Genomic DNA, 14,536 nt, shown 5'->3' with positions numbered 1-14,536 from the left:
TTTCTTAGGCCATAGAGATGTTTGGAGCCACTCTGGTCTCTGATCAGCTCTATGGTCAGCTGGCTGAATCACCGGCTGCATTCTCAGGTTCCCTGTTGAGACAGGAGAGCCAGAGAAAAACACGGAAGACGGTGGGGGGGGGGGGCATTCCCTCCCACGGCTTGTAAAAGCAGTCTAGAGGCTAATTAGCCGCTAGGATTGCTTTTACATGAAAGCCGACCGCTGGCTGAAAAGAATGATACCAAGATGATACCTAAACCTGCAGGCATCATTCTGGTATAACCACTCAAAGTCGTGAATGGCGTACCTGAAGACAAAAAAATGGTTAACAATAAAGCACAGTAAACGGTAAAGTATAAAAAATTGCATACCTGAAAAAGCAAACATGATAAAACATAATAACAATAAAACATTGCAGAATAGAATACAGTAAAAAAGAGCAGAACAATAGAGAGAGAATAGAGAGAGAGAGAGAACAATAAAACGACAACTATTTTTTTTTAATTTATATATATATTTTTTTTTTTTTTTACACTTTTTTTGTAACTAACTTTTGTAACTGTAACCGGTTCCAGGTTCGGGTCTCACAAAATGCGATGGCATCTTGGGAGACCCTGTGAAAGTGTTCCTAGTCTGTGCAATGCTGTACCCTACGCTAATACTCAACTAGTGAATGGTAGCGTTCAAAACATTCACCAATGCAAAGACCAGGATTGTCAGGACAGGAGGGACAATAATAGGGTGTCACGCCTATATTCGCGCTTGCTGCAGACACAACATCTTTTTTGGGGGGTTCGTTGGGTAGGGGTACTCGGGAGGACATAAAGAAAATGCCTCTCATGCAGCCGACTGCATTTGGTTGGGGATGTGAATGGGGGAAGTACGGGCGCTGCAGAAGTGGTGGGTTCCCAATTAGGATTGGCGAATGCAGCAGGAAGGGCATTATGGGCATGACGGGCCTGTGTTTGTCTTTTTGGTGGCAGCGGGACACTACTTGTGCTTGCCACCTCACCAGCTTGAACTGCACTTATGGGACTCGCCACGTCACCAAGTGTTGCTGCAGCGCTGGTTTGACTACGACCGGGGTGTACTAGGCCGCTGGTGCTTGCCAGTTCACCAAAACGCTACCAAAAAAACTGTTAGCGATCGCAGGGATCAGGCCTGACTCTGCGAACGCTGCAGTTATGCGTTTAGTGTTTTGTAAGTGTCAGTGATCGATCGATACTGCACTTGGGTGGGCTGGGCTGGGCTGGGCCGGGCGGAGTGGCAAAACACAGGTGCTAGCAGGTATCTGGGCTGATCCCGCTAACACTGCGTTTTTGGGAACCCTAAACTGCTGGGGATGCTAGTATAGATCTGATCGGATCAGATATTGATCCGTTCAGATACTATACCACTAAGGGAGGTGTACGGTGCGTGCGTGGGTGTTAGCGCTACTGGCGCTAACCTGACGCTGCCTGGTGCTTGCTTGCCAGTTCACCAAAATGCTACCAAAAAAACTGTTAGCGATCGCAGGGATCAGGCCTGACTCTGCGAACGCTGCAGTTATGCGTTTAGTGTTTTGTAAGTGACAGCGATCGATCGATACTGCACTTGGGTGGGCCGGGCGGAGGGGCAAAACGCAGGTGCTAGCGGGTATCTGGGCTGATCCCGCTAACACTGCGTTTTTGGGAACCCTAAACTGCTGGGGACGCTAGTATAGATCTGATCGGATCAGATATTGATCCGATCAGATACTATACCACTAAGGGAGGCGTATGCTGCGTGCGTGGGTGTTAGCGGTACTGGCGCTAATCTGACACTGCCTGGGGCGACGCATATCACCGCCGGGCGATCAGGGGGCTAAACCTTTATTCGGTAATAAACGGCGGGTGCCCTGACACTATAAAAAATAAACGAACTAACCAGCGTCAACCGTAACGTTTATATGGTGATCAGTGGTGAAAGGGTTAACTAGGGGGCAATCAAGGGGTTAAAACATTTATTAGATAGTATATGGGGGTCCCTGACGCTATAAAACACTGACGGCGAACCTAAATATTTACGTCCCTAACTAGCGTCACCAGCGACACTAATACAGCGATCAGAAAAATGATCGCTTAGCAACACTGGTGACAGGGGGTGATCAAGGGGTTAAAACTTTATTAGGGGGGGTTAGGGGGGTATCCTAGACCTAAAGGGGGGTAATACTAACTGTCCCAACACTGTAACTGTCACAAACTGACACTATGCAGTAATCAGAAGAAAAAAAAAAAAAAAAAAAAAAACCTGCTGGTGTCAGTTTGTGACAGGGGGGGGGGTGATTGGGGGGGGATCGGGGGGCGATCGGGGGGGGGGATCGGGGTGTTTTGTATGCCTGGCATGTTCTACTGTGTGTGTAGTGTGTTGTGCACTTACATTGATGTCTTCTCCCCTCGGCGCTGGAACGGAATACCGAGCTGAGGGGAGATGACATCATTTCCTTTGCTGCTGTTTAGCATACAGCAGCAAAGGAATGTTCCCATTGGCCGGCGGCGATCGCGAGGGGGGGGCCACGAACGGATGGCCTCCCCCTCATCTCGGATCGCCGGGGAACAGAACGGGACCGCCTCGGGCGGCGGGGGGGGGGGTCCGATCGGACCCCCCACCCGCGGAAGGCAAATCACGTACATGTACGTGATTTTGCCTGCCCGTGCCGCTTTGCCGACGTAAATCGGCGTTAGGCGGTCCTTAAGTGGTTAACCTCTTCAATATACTGTATTCTCCAAGCCCAGAACAAGTCTGCAGATCATAAGTTCTGACTTCTCTTGTGTCCTTGCTACAGCCCATTAATCATCCTTGCACTGAATCCAGAGGCCGTTCCCCGATTGTCTCTGGATTCTGTGCAAAGGATGATTGCTAGTCTGGAGCAAGGACAAATGAGAGGAAAGGCAAACTCCCGGCAAAAACTATTTTTTAACTTGCTCAAAGTAAAAACAAATGGGGTAGTGAGGGTAACCGTGGCCAAAAGCTGCTGACACAGTAGGCTGCTGGAGTACAGAAAATAGAGTTAGGTACCTGGTAACTCTTTTTCTAAAAAGTCTTCCAGGGCAGCATCTGAGAGATAGGCCCCTCCTCCCTGAAACAGGAAACACATTAGTTCACCATTATAAAAATTTCACAGTCTTACCTGCGTGCCTCAGCTGTATTAAAGCACCAAAGGAAATCTCAGCAAATCTTAAAAGCTCCCCCGTTGTACCTGGTATTTGTCTTTTCAAGGGTGGGAACTAGTGCTGCCCTGGAAGACTTCTTAGAAAAAGAGTTACCAGGTACCCAACTCTGTTTTCTCAAATCGTCTTCCAGGGCAGCATCTGAGAGAATGTATCAAGCAATACTTACTAGGGTGGGGATAGAGACTGGAGCGCCTTGCGACCAAGTGCCTGGTCTTGGTCAGACAGCTGGTCTATGCGGTAGTGCCTTGCGAAGGCACTGAAGCTCGACCATGTCGCTGCCCTGCAGATCTGCTCCGGAGTTGCCCCTGCTTTCTCTGCGACCGAGGTAGCCCAGGCACTGGTTGTGTGTGCTCTGATCCCGCGTGGCGGAGTGAGGTTTTGTGCCTCATAGGTCGCCGCCGCAGGGCTGGATGGGATGCTGGCAGGGGGTCTCCTACATCTAGCACAGAGACTGAAGCAAAATAACAAACGTTTATTTTGCAGCTCCTGTGGGTCCGGAGGAAACACAAACAACTGAGGCATATTTATAATGGTGGACTAATGTGTTTCCTGTTTCAGGGAGGAGGAGCCTATCTCTCAGATGTTACCCTGGAAGACGATTCGAGAAAAAGTTAAGGGTTTGTACCCAGGTGTGGCCATTATTGACACCCCTCTGAAAATCGTTTCGTAGTGGATCGCCCTTCAGACGGCATTTAATGGTTGTTGAGGGGGGCAATGGGTTTCCACCTTGCAGCCAGTTTTAACCCTCACTTCATCAGTACAGTTGTTGCCATGGCTGTGAAGCAAAGCATTGTAGCAGGTGTACAGTCCTGAGTAGCTGCATGTCTGTGTTTAGATGGGTGGCAAATCCATGGCTCAACTGTCTGCTCTTAAACCCCACCCATGGAAACAAACCCTAATACAGCGTCTTTTGAAACCTCCTCAGCATTTAACCCTTGCAATGCGGGGGGGCACTGCAAGGGTATTTTTTTTTTGTTGTGCCTAGACCGGGCCCTTAAAACGAACTTCACCCAAAAGGGAAATTTCTGAATTCCTGCTTCCTCTCCCCCCTTCAACTTTTGGATATTTTTTTGACAGGTACCTGCTCCCACTCAAACTCGGATCAGCTAGGAAATCAGAACGGAAATCCCACCACCCTCTTGGGATACTACACAGGTCATCAAAGGCTGTGGGGCAATTCACAGTGCAGCCCATGCATGCGCAGTGGGACGCTACAGTAGCTGTGAAGCCACAAGGTGTCGCAGCTGGCTTCCTACAGTTAGCATGTTAGTGCCAGGGACCCCAAGACCGTCAAGGAAACCGGACGGGTGGGGACGGCGCTAGAACCCTGGGCAGGCAAGTGTCCTTTTATTTAAAAGTCAACAGCTACAGTATTTGGAGTTGCTGACTTTTAAATTTTGTGTGTGTGTGTGGGGGGGGGGGGGGGGGGGGGACCCTTTATAAAATTCAAACGAGATTTCTGTTATTTTTGCAATATCAATGGAATTTTTTTCTACTTCCAGTCATTATTATGAAACATGTTCCCTGATTATGTGTGTGTGGATTAGAATAAAGCAGCTGACATAGTTAATATTTATTTTTATTTCTGCAGTAACTCTTCTTGTAACAATCCAAGTGGGAGGCTTTGTTTGATTATGAATCTTGTGATATCTAGAGGGCACTACATTTAGGTTTTTACTCTGTTCTGTCACAATTTGCAAAAAGCTAATGCTGGTCACATACTTTTCAATCGGAATGTATTACCTATGACCAAATAAGTAGCAATCCATAGTGTTTATTTCTGGAAGGCCCTTGAAGGCAACATGAACAGCCAACTGCAACACTAAATAAAGATAATTTTACTACATTCAAAGTTTTGCTGCTGTGCATTCAAAGTATGGGTTGGCAGAGCTCTAGGTTTGCACCGGAGTTTACCCACTTCCCGGCCGACTGCCCTGTAAACAGATTTAAAGTGGAACTTCCGCTTATCCATCTCCTCCGTTCTGTTCCCCACTTCCAGAGACGGCACCGTCTCTCGGAAGTTCAGCTCCCCTCCTTCCTCCGCCACGCCATTTAGAAAGCGCAGCGCGCTTTGCGCATGCGCAATAGGGAACGGGCTGTGAAGCCAAAAGGCTTCACTGTCGGGTTCCCTTACCTGGAATGGTGACGGTTGCACCCGACAGCCGATCCGAAGATCGGCTGGGGTGCTCACATCTCAGCCTCCCTGAACAGGTAGATGTCCATATATTAAAAGTCAGCAGCTGCAGTATTTGTAGCTGCTGACTTAATTTTTCGTGGGGGGGCTGGACCTCCTCTTTAATGCTACAGGGTGGCCGCTCTGTGCAGAATCACACACACACGTGATTCTGCACTTCCAGGTAGGGGGCGCACTGCCGCCACTTCTACTGTGATTTGTCGCAGCCGAAGCCAATCAGCGGGTGCCTGCCAATGGATGTCTGCCGGAACCCACTGACTGTTGAGGAGAGAGGCTGGACAGAGCTCTGCATATGTAAACAATGCAGAGTTCTGTCCTGAAGGGGGGGGGAGTGATGGATTTTCTTTCCCTGCAAAAGTAGTGAAAAAAATCCATCACATCAAGTAAAAACAGCACACATAGTACACACAAAACGCTAGTTAGGCACACATTTAACCCTTTGATCGCCCTAAATGTTTAACCCCTTCCAAGCCAGTGGCATATTATTCGCACAGATCAATAAAGATTCCAGTACATCTCCCATAGATTGTAGATGCTTTTTTTTTTTTTTTTTTTTTAACCTTTTGCACAAACCAATCAATATCCTGCCGGGTGAGTTTCTGAATTGTGCATAACAGCAAAAGGGTACAAATCTAGTGGGCTTCAAGAGTATCCATAGTTTCTTTATTTTCACACAGATGAATATTTGTTTGCTGAACAGAGTTCTGTGGAACATTGACCAAAAGCCGCGTTGGATCGAAAAAGGAGCCAAGGATTGGGAGCGGAAACATCATCATTAGTGTATGATCTCTTTGACAGGAGATCTTTGGATCTGGTAAGGGGCTTACCTACTTAAGGTGGAGGAACTCCCTATAACACCACGCTCCTCACGGAGATAGTTTTTTACATCACTTGAAGAAAGGGTGTCTTTCTCCCTCTATCCATTAATTTTCTGCACCCACAGGAACTTTTATTTTTATTTTTTTTTATTTTTTGAATATATGGACTTGATTCAATTGTTTTGATCACTGAATTCCTTATTCACTATTTCTGCATGCGATTTATGTTTTTTCAATTACTGTATATTTTTTACTATTTTGTTCACATTTAATTGTCAAGGAATACTTTGCTTACGTTTAATTGTCATTAAGGTGGTTGTATTCATTATGATCACGTTCATTTACTAGCAGCGCAGCCTATTATCTGTACAATCAATATATGGTTATTGGGATTTTTTTAACCAAAAAGATGTAGCAGAATACATATTGGCCTAAGTTTATTTAGAAATTATTTTTTTTTATTGAATAGGTTTTATAGCAGAAAGTAAAAAATATTGTTTTCAAAAATTGACGGTCTTTTTCTTTAAAGCGCAAAAAATAAAAACAGTGGTGATCAATTACCACCAAAAGAAAGCTCTATCTGTGGGGAGAAAAAAAAAAAAAAAGACAAATTTTATTTAGGTATAGCGTTGCAAAAAATGGCCTGGTCATGAAGGGGGTCAAATCTTCTGGAGGGCAAGTGGTTAAAGTATATATAAACCGAAAAACAAAAATGTAATATATGTATTGCAGTGTTAACAATTCTTAGAGAAGGCTGTATTTACTTTTAATTCAGGCTTTATTTTCACCTTGTAATAATTCAGACCGTATGTGTCCTAGACCATATTTTTTCTGTAGGTAATCATTCCATGAGCGATTACATGCGAGCAGCCATAAATAGATACAGGACCTGTCAGCCTCCCATATCTTTCAATGGGGCGTCCCTCCCACAGCTATTCACATAGAACTCCCACTGGATTTGCCACATCTAACTGCAAGCAGCCCCATCTGAATGTATAAAAACAAAGCCCAAAACACCAGCATTGCTCTAAAGCAGGGGTCTCAAACGGGCGGCACTCCAGCTGTTGAGAAACTACAAGTCCCATGAGGCATTGCAAGGCTGACAGTTACAAGCATGACTCCCACAGGCAGAGGCATGATGGGACTTGTAGTTCCGCAACAGCTGGAGGGCCACCAGTTTGAGACCCTTGCTCTAAAGCCTGAGCCCCAGGCCATTCCATAAACCTCTGCCCCAGAGTTGATCCAAGACCCTCCCGGTCAGGCTCAAGATCTCCTTCAGAAACTACTGCGCCAGCTCAAAAATTATTTCAGCTATTTAGCTAGTGCCGCCAAAGAAGTACAAAACACTTGATGTTTTAATGCTTTTCATCTTGCATAGGTTCATTAGCAGCACTCTGGGTATAAGTAGTAACAGTAAAGTTTTTCCTGGCACCTTATGGCACTCGATATTCTGTAATAAAATAATTGTAGAATGTTTGACTTCATTACAAGTTTACCATTATGTAAAAGAGCGGTTTTATTTGTGTAACACAAACCTCATTCCATCTCCAGGGTTCCCTTGAGCTTTAGTCAAAGCGTGAGCATGCGTGCTGAAGATACATTATCTCTACACTATTCCCCCTTCTTGTTTATTGTCATGGCTTAATCAGTGGGATTTACTCTAAATATAATGTTGTTTGCTATGATGATTATCAGAGAAGTGTGTTATTGCAGAAAAGCTGTGACCTTGTGTTGGCTAATAGCAGTAAGATATTTGGAGGGAGAAAAAAAAAAAAAAAAAAAAAAAAAAAAAAAAGTGTCTGGTTTTGTGTGCTGTTGTGAATTTAGGTGGAGCCAAAATAGTGTCTTTATTTTCCTGGATCCACAGGGAAATAACCACTTCACCGCCGGAAGGTTTTAACCCCTTCATGACCAGGACATTTCTAGTCAGCACTGTGCTACTTTAACTGGCAGTGTCATGCAACACTGTATGCAAATTAAATTTATATAATTTTTTTTTTTTTTCTTTTTACACAAATAGAGCTTTATTTTGGTGGCATTTGATCATCGCTAGGTTTTCTACTTATTATATAAACTCAGGGAAAAAAATAATAATATATAAAACACACAAAAAACAAACACAAAACAATGACAAAAAAGACACAAGACAACGACAAAAAAAAAAAAGACACAAAACAACAAAAATAATAAATAAAAAGACACAAAACAAAAAAGTTCTAGCATCTAAAAACGATAGTATATAAACTGCAGTTTACGCAGCTATGACGCTACACCGTTAATCAGCGTCTTATAGTGTGGCAGGAATCTGGTGCCCCAAAGGCCCTTGCTTGGAGTAACACTGACTGACACTGACATCAACAGTGACAATAATAAGATATAATACTGTACTAATGACACTGGCTAGGAAGGGGGTTAACATCATGCCTAACAAGCGTAATGTGTGTAACGCATGCTGCTTTTACTAACAGATCTAGCTGTTTCTAATCCCTGCAAGAAACAGCCAGATTGCTGATCTGTGTACAGAACCCTGTAGGTTCGTAAACACGGGATTCTGTGCTGTGATTGGCTACAGCCAATCACCAGATCTCAGCCATAAATCACTGGCTGGGACCTGCTGACAAAATCCCGCTGTAGACCGTGACAGCGCAAATTAGCAGGGGGTGTGCGCATGCGTGCCCCTAACTTGGAACAAGCTGGATGACATGCATGTATGTGATCCAGCCTGCCCGCAGTAAATGTACCATAGGCAGGTGGAAACTAGTTTAATTATAGCAATATTGTCCTCTAAACAAACAGTGCTGACCTAAAAAATCCCAGCAATCCTGATAACACATGGGATACGGGGGGCAAATGTGACATATGGGCATGTGGGTGAAATGTTACTTGGGGCAACATATAACAGGAGTGGCAATAACTAACAGTGCCAACAACTGGAGCCAAATCTTCCTCACCTTGCTCAAGAGTTCTGATCCTGCAGCAGACTGTAATCCTGGCCATACACTATACGAAAAATTGGCCGAACCAATTTTCGAAAAATGAACGTTCGGCCGTGACCGCAAACGATTGTGCCATCATCAAATGACCGATAAATCATTCAGTGGACATAAATAAATTTTTACTTTTACCTAGTGCAGACAGTTCAGACGGGAAACACGTTAACCTTTCAATTTTTCGTTTGTTCGGCATAAAATGTCCAACCTTGTCCTTAGTTTTTTCTGCTCAAAAACATCCCAACGATTATCGATTTTGTGCCCATTAACGGGCCGAAAAAATGAAAAAATGGTCTAAATGACCGATTTTCGGACGATTTTTCGTATAGTGTATGGACAGCATAAGCCACATAGGGCCAAAGGGAGGAGGACAGAGAACAGCCCAGAACTCTCCACACTGTCGGATCCATTCTCCTGCTGCTGGGTGGCCAAATATGAGACATAAATACGCAGTCACCCAGTTAGTGATGGATACAGAACTGTAGGAAACTCCCGATAACCCAGTAACCAGGTAATCTTTTTGATTAGCTACAGTGTCTGGCCAAAATCCAAAATGTTCCCACATATTCAAAATTCTGGGAGCATTCACTGAACAGAAAAACTTTTTGGCTGGAGTTAGGCTTTAATGAAAGCAGGATTAGAAGTTTATCTCAGTGGATACTCTGAAATACTTACAGTAGACATTCATCAAAAAATGAACTCTAAATCTACTGGCAGCCACATTTGAAGACTAATCTATGTAGCCCTGTAAAGCAAAAACTGCTATAAATACCTTTTTCGAAGCCAAGCAGGTCCCATGCTGAGCTGTCAGCTGCTTCTGTGTGTAGGCGTGTGCAGGAGAGGGAGCCGTCAAAGGAATCCCCATAGTAATTCTATGGGTGACATCACTTCCCAGGAATTTCACAGCCGTTGTCGGCTGTCTCCTGAACACAGCCACTGGAGACGAGACCGATTTGGCTTCAGAAAAGGTAAGTATAGGGATCTTTGCTTTACAGGGTTAGATAGATTGGTCTTAGAATGTGGTTGCCAGTAGATTTAGGGTTAGTTTTTGGCTGAACTTCCTTTTAATGCTGAACTCTAGGTATGGTTTTATTGCAGAGTGGCCCAATGCAAGTATGCATATTCTATACCTGAGGGACCATTGTGGAAGTGGAGAATCACTGTAGCAGTTGGTGTTACTAGAGCTACTGTCGCATTCTTCTGGGTCTTGTTGCCCTTCTGCATTGTAAATGGCACAGCCACAACTTGCAAAACAACTTGTATTTGTTTTAATTATTACAAGGCATTCTTAACCACTTACTGACTGCGCTGTACCCGAAAAATGGCTACAGCGCCATCTGCTAGTTCTGGGAGGGAGTCCATAGATGTCCTCCCAGAACGCCACCCCCTATGTGCCCCTTAGGGCACGCTCTGTGACCTCTGGACACAGCTGATCCCAATTCAGGGGTTAAGCGCCAATCACAGCAGTCCTTTACCATATGTTCAGCTGTGTCAAATCACATGTAAAAAAGACTTGCCTGTTATCGGAAATGCTTTCCTCACGTGCTGTGTCTGTCTGAGGAAAGGAGAGCCAATAATGGGCAATGCCCTCAGTATATTATCAGAACACCGATCATCAGAGCAGCCTATCGATGCCCATCAGTCAAGGAAAAAAAAAAAAAAAAAAAAAATCTACTTATGTTTTTTTTTTTTTTTTTTTTTATAAAATGTTGTCTTTTTTCAAATGTTTAGCAAAAACACCTAGTGGTGATTAAAATACCACCAAAAAGAAAAACACAAAAATCTTATATACCGTATTTTTCGGACCATAAGACACGCACTTTTTTCCACAAAAAATATGGGGGTAAATGTCTCTGCGTCTTATGGAGCAAGTATACACCAGGCACCGCCCCCGTCGCCATGCTAGTACCGGAAGAAAGGCAGAAGAGCAGAGGACAGACATCCCAAAGCCCCCGTGAGTGCCGGGCAATCTCCCGGCTGGGCCTGACACTTGCTGAGACAGAAGAAAGAGCAGCCTGAGCAATGGCAATGGTCAGGCTGCATTTCATGGGCACTGGTAAATATTTTAGTACACCATTTGGTTCAGAATATTTATTTATTTATTTTTTTTAAATTGGCAGCACAGTGGTGTAGTGGGTAGCACTCTTGCTTAGCAGTAAAGGGTCGCTGGTTCGAATCCCAACCAGGACACTACCTGCCTGCAGTTTGCATGTTCTCCCTGTGCCTGCGTGGGTTTCCTCCGGGTACTCCAAAGACATGCTGGTAGGTTAATTGGCTTCTGTCCAAAATTGGCCCTAGTATATGGATGAGAGTTTGGGGACCTTGGATAGTGGGCTCCTTGAGGGTAGGGATCGTGAGTGTGCGATGTATGTGTGGAGTGCTGCATAAATTGACGGCGCTATATGGGTTACCTTAAATAAATAGGGATAATTGTAGACACGCACACTCACTCAGGATGAACTGGTGTCTTTATTCAACCTTACTATGTAAATACGGTAGGTACAATGTTTCATGACTGGGGTGAAGGGGGTGCAAGTGCCCAGTATTGAACTGCTTAAAGCGGTTGTATACCGTTGGACGTTTGTTTCCCTGCAAGGTAAAATCATAATGTGCTAGTATGCATTGCATACTAGCACATTATGTGAAACCTACCTTAAAACGAAGCTGTTCCAGCGCCGCAATGTCAGCGCTGCAGCAGGTTCCATTTTCATCCGTCTTGCTTCTGGGTTTCGCGGGCTCTGGCCCTGTGACTGGTCGGAACCGTGATGAAGTCACTCCTGCACGTGCGCTGCCATTCCAAGACACAGCGCGGGTGGCCGTTCCTTCACAGCACATGCACCAGTGAAGTCACTGGCTGCATGTAATGTAAATATCTCCTAAACGGCGCACGTTTAGGAGATATTTACACTACCTATAGGTAAGCCTTATTATAGGCTTACCTATAGGTAAAAGTCAGTAAAGGAAGTTTATTTCCTCTCTAATTGGACAAGGTGAGGACGTGGGGCAGTGATGTCACAATCTCCACCTTGTCCAGAACATCTTCTATGCAATAAAAAAAAAAAAAAAATATATACAAGGTGGTCAAAGAATGATAGTTGTGCCAAGCAAGTGGTCCCCTAGGTTCACTTTGCAGAAGGGCAGTGCTCTGTACAGTATCCATGTGATTACTATAGTGGTTCTCCGCTTGCAAGCGGTCTTTCAGGTATGGAATATGCAGATTTGCATAGGTCCACTCTGCAAAAAAATAAATAATAAAAAAAAAAAAAAAAACACATCTGGAACTTAGCTTGTACAACTCAGGGAGAGATAGATAGATATACACATACACAGACTAACATTTAGTTCGATTTAGTGAGCTACACGATGAAAAAAAATGGCTAACAAAACCAACTTACTGTCATCCTGCTGTGTACTGTAAAGTATTCCACTCTTCATAATGAGAATACCAAAGAAGACAATTACTAGGCCAGCTGACAGTGCCCGCACCAGTTTTGATAGATAATACTCTAGAGTTCGACTCCAATTCGGTTTACTTTGAGCAGATTTTCCTTGACTCAGATTTGGATAGTCCTTATAGGAAAGCTGGCCCTTTGCATCCCCTTCATTGTATCTGGACCAAGGTCTACCCTCATCCCTACTAATAGGCAAGCCTGACCTTTCACCTGCTGATCTAAATCTTACCTCCTGTCCCAGGTAGCCCCCATAATCAGGAGTGTTTTTTTTTAATCGCTCACCTTCTAGAGAGGACCTGGCCTCCTGTTCTAAGGAACCATAACCAGAAGTGGGTTTTGAAAACCTATCACCTTCCAAGAAGGACCTGCCCTCGTGCCCCAATGAACCATATCTATTAGTGTTTTTTGGAAATCTATCACCTCCCATGGGGGACATGACCTCATGTTCCATGGAACCATAATTAGAGGTGGTTTTTGGAAATCTATCACCACCTAAGGAGGGTCTGACCTCTTGCCCTAAGTAATCACTATAATAGGAGGTGTTGCTTGTGAATCTTTCACCTCCCAGGGAGGACCTGACCTCCTGCCCCAGGTAGCCACCATAATCAGGTGTGTTCCTTGTATATCTGTCCCCTCCCAGGGAGGACCTGCTCTTCTGTTCCAAGCTTCCACTAGAATCAAAAGTGGTTCTTGGAAGCCTGTCCCCTCCCAGAGAAGATCTATGTTCATATCCCGTGTAGTCACCATAGTCAGTAGTGCTTCTAGCTAAAGGGCCTCCTACCACTGAGAACCTGTCACTCCTCCATTGTCCCGCGTCTCCCACTTGAGCAGGGACACTTTTATTGGAAGAGTAAAACCTATCCTCTGCTCTTCCCGACCTCCCTCCATAGCTCTTCCTGTCCAGCACGGGAGACCGGTCCTCTTCATCCTCCCAATCCCCTCCATTGTCTTCTAGGGGTTCGCTGCGCCTAGTCTTCGTGCTCCCCTCGCTTCTCCTCGCCCTCCCGCTCTCCTTTTTCTGGCTTTTCGCAGCGTCTGCTTTTAACTTTACCAGCTTTTTTTGGTACAACCCTCGGGTACTGTCAGTGATAGGTCCCGGAGAAAAACCTAGTTCCTGCAACTCTTCCCGGAGCTCTGCGTCCATCTTTTTGGTGGCTGCCATGACGTCGCCTGCCCGCCGTTTCCGAAGCGCCATGTTGGTTAAGGGCAAGTAGATGGGCGGGGTCTACGCCGAAGCTGACCATATTTGTACAGTATAGAGAGAGCACGGAGTTCTAGTTGGCGTTCAAGTTTAAAGTACATGTAACTCTTATCACTAAACTCTCATATAGCAGGTTTTAGCATGGTAATGTCATTTTAATAAATCATTTTTAATGCGGTAGTAAACTCTTATATCCACTTCACCTCCGGAAGGTTTTACCCAATTTCCTGACCAGGAAATTTTTTTGCGATATGGCACTGCGTTACTTTAACCACTTCAGCCCCAGAAGGATTTACTCCCTTAACCACTTCCATACCACGCCAATTTTGGCACTTCGCTCCTACATGTAAAAATCATCATTTTTTTGGGTAGAAAATTACTCAGAACCGCCAAACATTATATATTATTTTTATTTAAGGTACTTATATAGCGCCATCAATTTACGCAGCGTTTTACATATACATTGTACATTCACATCAGTCATATATATATGGTTTTTTTTTAGAAGAGACCCTAGGGAATAAAATAGCGGTTGTTGCAATTTTTTATGTCACATGGTTTTTGCGCAGCAATTTTTGAAACGGCCTTTTTTTTTGTGGAAAAAACAGTTTCGTGTTAAAAAGAATAAAAAAAAAAAAAAAAAACATCTAAGTTAGCCCAATTTTTTAATATAATGTGAAAGATGATGTT

The 14,536-nt window shown here is 44.4% G+C and overlaps 1 protein-coding gene across 1 annotated transcript in view; it reads right to left on the bottom strand.

Moving 5' to 3' along the window:
* The window catches only part of LEMD2 (LEM domain nuclear envelope protein 2), a 49,780-nt gene extending 35,903 nt beyond the window's left edge, over window positions 1-13,877 (bottom strand). Inside the window, exon 1 of the mRNA XM_073616044.1 lies at window positions 12,589-13,877. Within this exon, the coding sequence (XP_073472145.1) occupies window positions 12,589-13,840 (1,252 nt within the window). The 5' untranslated portion in view covers window positions 13,841-13,877. The remainder of the gene's footprint in view (window positions 1-12,588) is intronic.
* Window positions 13,878-14,536: the final 659 nt, after the last annotated feature.

Source organism: Aquarana catesbeiana, linkage group LG02, assembly GCF_042186555.1.
Source record: "Aquarana catesbeiana isolate 2022-GZ linkage group LG02, ASM4218655v1, whole genome shotgun sequence".
Taxonomy (NCBI): Eukaryota; Metazoa; Chordata; class Amphibia; order Anura; family Ranidae; genus Aquarana; species Aquarana catesbeiana.
The sequence above is the reverse complement of the archived record's forward strand: the minus strand, read 5'-3'. Positions and strand labels throughout refer to the sequence as shown.